The 6,000-nt window shown below is 41.5% G+C and overlaps 1 protein-coding gene across 1 annotated transcript in view; it reads right to left on the bottom strand.

Moving 5' to 3' along the window:
* Positions 1-2,160: 2,160 nt before the first annotated feature.
* The window catches only part of TTC9B (tetratricopeptide repeat domain 9B), a 174,371-nt gene continuing 170,531 nt past the window's right edge, over positions 2,161-6,000 (bottom strand). The window contains exon 3 of the mRNA XM_086938265.1: positions 2,161-2,705. Within this exon, the coding sequence (XP_086794391.1) occupies positions 2,611-2,705 (95 nt within the window). The 3' untranslated portion in view covers positions 2,161-2,610. The remainder of the gene's footprint in view (positions 2,706-6,000) is intronic.

Genomic DNA, 6,000 nt, shown 5'->3' with positions numbered 1-6,000 from the left:
AGAGGACAATGCATCGCAATGCAAGTCCTCATATTGCTAGCTCAAGGCCGGTTGCCTCCCCAGCACTGGCCAAGCGTGATGCATCTCAATGCAATGAAGTCTTGCACTGGTGTCTTCTTCGGCCTGACGCAGCGTGACGCATCTCGACACCAGCACAGTGGCTCCTGTTCTGCGACATTGACAGCACAGACCAGCACAGAGCATCTTGGTGCAGGACCACACATTGCGGGTTCCTGCTTGACGGTTCTTCGATGCAGGATGGGACACACACAGACGTGGGGGCAGATTTAGGAGCCCTTTTGACACTTTTACTTCACCTGTGCGTCACTTTTTGTGATGCACCAGTGGCGTACAAAATGCACCATGTTGCGCCCTATTTACAAAGTGACACATCTAGATGAGATTTCAGTGCAACACTTCTAGGATGCCATTGCGTCAATATCCTACGCCTGCCTCACAGCAGGTGTAAGACTGACACAATCCATTTCACATGGGGCTTGCAGGAGTTGCGTCTGTTTTCAGACACATTACAGCAATGCTTCACAGATACATAAAAAATACTGACATATCTGTAACTCCTTGCGACATGATGCTTCATAAAGTAAATATGACACATCCATCGTGTCCAAGGAAGGTGCACTGAGAAGTGACGCTTTGCTGTTTTCACGCAGCAATGCGTCACTTCTCATAAATAAGGCCCTTAGCATCTTGATTCCAAAGACACAAGGTACTATATCAGTGGGTCAAGCTTGGTCCCATGCCCAGCCTGACCTCCATCACGTTTGGCTTGAACTTGTGATTTTGTCCCAGTCCAGTACGACCAGATACCTGTAATTAGCACTATTTTGCTTCTAAACGCCATTTTCTCTGAAATCTTTAAAACGGCATAACTATGGTTCTATTGACTGGATTTTTGTTGTTTTGGTGTCATCTTCTTAATTATGCATTTCTTTATTGTCTCAAGTGGTGCTGGCTCTTTTTTGTGTAGTAGGTTTACTTTATTGCTTTTTGTGTGCTGCATAAACATTTTACACATTGCCTCTAAGTTAAGCCTTACTGTTTTTGTGCCAAACTGCCAGAGGGTTAAGGACAGGTTAATTTAGTGACTTCTGTGGTTAACCCTGCAAGGCAGTTGTGTTTGTTTCTTTTCATTTGTTAGCCACTAATTCACTCACTCATGTTAGTACTCTGTAAAAAAAAGGCTCATTATACTACCAGATAGTCCAACTGCTGAGCTATGTCCTTTTCAGGCAGAACACAATGGCAGCATGATAAGGGCTGGGCAGTAGAATTGCACGCATATTATGCTAATCAATGACACAAAATAAGTAGCACAGATACTTCCTAAATATCATTGCCTGGCAAACCAACATATCCCTGTATCGTCCAGGCTTCGTGTAAATTAATTGCTCCGAATATAATCTCTATTTTCTAGTTATATGACTGATTCTGACATTACATAGTGAGTGCAAGTGAAATGGTGAGTTTTGGGGATTTCTAGAGGTGCAGTAAGTTTGCTTGGTGCGGATATTCAAAAGGAACACATTTCATGCTTGTAGTCTGTGAGCTGTGAACTTCATATCACTTATAGTGCTATGGGGGAGTGCTAAAGTTACACCGCTGGTTGCAGGTGCTGTGTTCGAGCACTTATCTTTGGTCAGCTACCAGGACTTTTCTTTTGTTCTTGAACTTTTATCTAGAGCAAGAAGGAGAAGGGCATAAAAGGGAGAAAGAAGAAGGAAGAGAAAGATAGAAAAACAATGTCAAAGAGAGAAAGGAGTGAGGAAAAAGAACCTGAAACAGTGATCAAAAAAGAGACAAACAGTGTAGACTGATATAAGAAAGAGGTAAATCAAGACTAGGTAGCCTTGATATTCACAATCCTGGCATTCAACAGCACGAGAAGTGACCCCCCGAAGAAAAACTTTGAGCACTTGCACTTAATTTTCACTTCTACAAATTAAAAGTTGTATTTTGGAGTAGTGCAGTAGAATTTGGTTAGAAAATAGAGCAAGGGCTCCTCTCCTGTCTGCTGGACAGCATACATGGCTGCAAATCCCAACCCCACCCACTACCACTGCCTCTTTTCCATCTCCTTTGCTGAAAAAGACAACTATTTCCTTTTTTGGAACCTTTCACATGAAAAAAAACATAACAATGTTGAAATATGAAGATTTGTTTTATTATTATATTACATGTTTTTAAGCCAGTCGTCTTTTTTTTCTCTTTTTCTACATAATGGTGGACAAGCTATGGCTGTTTTTACACATTTAAAAAAAAATATGCAAACTCTATATTGCAACATCACAGTCAAGTGCCATTTTGATTAAACGGAAAAAGTTCAGAAATCATAAGGCTTCAACAAAAGATAATTAGAGGTGTCTCTTTTTTTCTGAGGGCTTGATTTTAGCCTGTTTCCTTTTTTTTTTTGCTTCTATATTGATTTCCGTTTCCTCAAATCTGTAGTTAGCTCCTGTGTTCGTATCGTTGTTTAGTGGTTTCTATACATCCCTGATGTACCAACCAAGAACAACAAGAAAAAAATACAAATCCCGACATGCCTCTTTGCCTCATTTTTTGCCAGCAGCCCAAGAATGCGATTAACCACTCTTAACCAATCACGTCTTTGAATCCTTCCTTCTCTCTCTGATTACACCTGTGCATTTTCATCTCGGTTAGTTGAATATACCTCAAGACGTTGGTATCTGGAAGGATAAAAAAGAAGAGAATTATATTGATACACAAGTACTTTCCCTGATGAGTCTATTCATTGGCAGTGTGGTAACCATATGCACTCCTTCTAATTATGAGAGATGGTGTAGGATGTCTAAGACTCAATTTACTGATCCTTTCACTATAGTAAAATTAAACTGAACCCAAAAAGTGTCAAATTTCCTCTGGCAAAAAAAGTGTATCCAAATGACATCAAGTCTACTATTGGTGCTGTTCAATTTGAGTCACTCACCATCAGCATGGATGGACCTTACCCACTCCTTTACGCTTTTGACCTGAAAATAATTTATATTATAGCAAACTCCACCTACTTCGGGAAGCTCCTTACTACTCATTGTCAAACCATATAATCCTTTGTGATAGACAGTCCCTTCTATTTCTTTTCTTAGCTTATATATGCAAAGGGATTGATTGTCTAATCTCTAATCGTGAGGAGTAACCAAACAAACACTTAACAAAAATGTTCAGCTGGTAATCTTGCCACATGTGAAAAAGCAAAAGACAAATAAAGCTTGTTAAAAAAGAAATCAGCATGGCTGGAGAACTCACAGAACTCTTGCATACACTTGCAATTCTGGACATGAGACGTTTAAGAGATTTGTACATGAAAAGTATACGTATATTTAACATTTTTGACAACAATCAATGACTTCAACCAAACTGGGTACAATACCCAGCTTCAGAAGGAATTGAATATGCCCCAAAACTATTCAAAATGCCAACCCAACCAAAGGATCATTTGGTTTCAGGAACAAGCAGGGGTGATACAGTAGCGGTAATAACCGAGAAGAAGGGATAATGCTGTCTCGATGTGGAACTTACATTGTCAAGGTTCATTTTAGTTGTTGAATAATGGTTCATGTTTTGAGAGCTTATGGGTGTTTGGCCGACCAAACCGAATTGCTTTAATTTCAAGCTGCAGTAAGGCTACTGACAGGTTACAGGAAACGCGGGATGACGTGCAGCGTGCACTTTAGATTGATCTCACAACAGGGATCCTCTCATATTGATCACAGCCTCCTTCACAGGTAGATCCAGTCATACAGGTGAGGGTATTCAAGCCAGCACACATTTATGAGAAGCCCACCCTTAGTCATCGCCTTCCAGATTTTCAAGAGTCACGGTTCTTCCAGTATCTGGACCCTTGAGTTTTTGACCTCCTTTATAACATAGGCTTTATTTATAACTTTATACAGTTATCAATGCCTATTACATGCTGTTATACTAGGGGAGAACAACACAGCATCCACACAAGATGAAATTAAAATCAGCCAAAAATAAATATAGTTCGTTATAACTCAGTAGGCTTACCGCCCCTGGTCCTAGTGAGTACCGCTCCATAAGAATTAATATTTACACTGTGGCATAATGAGGCTAAAGTCAGTAAGCAGGGTATGAGACAAAACATTATTGTTAACCACTCAATTCAAGGTATCATTTTTGTAGCAGTTCTGACCAATGAGGGTTGTTATTTCACAACAGCATCAATTAATCTGTTAAAATAATCATCATTCCTCAGAAAACAACTCAGACATGGAATGCCTTCCTCAGGGTTAGACTAAAGAGAATTTAATACGGTGATTTTGCAGTGTGTGAGAAATTAATCCAGTGTTTTTGCAGTGTGTGTGTCTACAATAAATTTGGCAGTGCAAAGAATTGGAACAAATCGTACTCTCTGAATGCATAGAAAGGAATGGGCTGCCACACTAGTACCACAGACTGTCCATTATGGTACCTTTGCCTAACCTCAATTGTCTACTTATCTCTATAGTTTATACTTGTTCTCTTCTTATTCTGTTTTCTTGGCTAAACCAAGCTTCTTGTCCCATAAGATATTCAAGTGCACCTAAGTCTTCTCCCTCCTGGGCATACTTCTACTCATACTTGGAAACCCAAACTCAGGTACCACGCCATCCTCTTGCAGCACAGGAACTGGCATAACAAAACTTGAGGCCCCCCCCCCCCTGCAAGTTACGTGAAGGGCCCCTCTCCGGACTCAATCAGGAGCTCACCAGCCAGAGTATTGTGCTGAGGTAGCCCACTGGAGCTTGGGGACCCCCCGTATTGTAGGGGCTGCGGGGGCCTGTGTTACACCACTGAGCACAGGGCATCTTCTCTATGTTCTCACTGCAATGTCATCTCTACAAATGAGACACTTATTAAATCGGAAGCATTCAGCTGGGGTCTTACAGAGGATGAAGTTCATGGTTGAAGGTGAATTGAGAAGCCAAAAGGTGCAACCTATATTTGCCTAGCTTTCCTTTTCCAAATCAGGCCTGCTCAACTACTTGCTCTCTTCAAACATCATTCTGTAAATCTTGTTTCTTATCTTCCCAAGATTCTAGAAACATTGGTATCAATAAGGTCAAATCAAGTGGACCAATCAAATTTATTGAAGGATATTCGACATGAATTGAAATCCTTTAAAAATAATCTGGGTGGTTCCACGAATGCTCAATTATTTTCTGCAGCAATGACTATAGAGCCTTCGGGGATGCATAGTGATATTCCACGGAAACCTGAATGCCAATTAAATATGGAGGGATCTGTTTATATCTCTAAATACCCTATGCTTGTGAGGAAAAAGCAGAGTGATTTTATTCCCTCTAAATTCACCACAAGGTTGTACCGTACAATGGGGGTCAGGCCTTGGAAAGGATTGCTTGGGTCCCGAGCCCAGGTGTAGTCAAAAGGAAAAACCTGCAAGTGAAAGGGAAACACAGTAATGGCACCTGTCCCCAAGCCCAACATCCCAGACCCCAAGGTGATAGCATCGCGAATGATATACTATGAGAAGGTTGTTCCAACAATGCAGGCCCGGACTGGCCGTTGCGGGCACCGGGAAATCCCCCGGTGGGCCGCATGGTTGGGGGCCGGGTTTGGGCCCCTGGGGGCCGTTTTTGTTACAGGGCCGTTTTTCCAGCTACGATGTAGAAACGGCCCTGTAACAAAAACGGCCAAAAACCGGCCCTGGCACAGAGCGCGGTCGCGCCCCCCCCCCTCCCCCTCCTCCTCCTCTCGGAGGGGAGTGGGGGGGGGGGGGGCGGGCCGAGCACTTTGCCAGGGCCGGTTCTGGTTCCCAGTCCGGCCCTGCAACAATGGTCCTAATTTTTAAAGAATAATGTACATCTATTTACTTTAAATCAAGTGACAGAAATATAATCAACATATTCTCATTTTATTTCTTATTTTATTATCATTTTTTATATTTCCTTGTTATTCAATATAAAACATATTATCACAAATACACTTTTTATAAATATTTTT

This window comes from Lissotriton vulgaris, chromosome 9 (assembly GCF_964263255.1).
Source record: "Lissotriton vulgaris chromosome 9, aLisVul1.2, whole genome shotgun sequence".
NCBI classification, from domain to species: domain Eukaryota; kingdom Metazoa; phylum Chordata; class Amphibia; order Caudata; family Salamandridae; genus Lissotriton; species Lissotriton vulgaris.
This window is presented reverse-complemented; position numbering and strand designations above follow the sequence as displayed.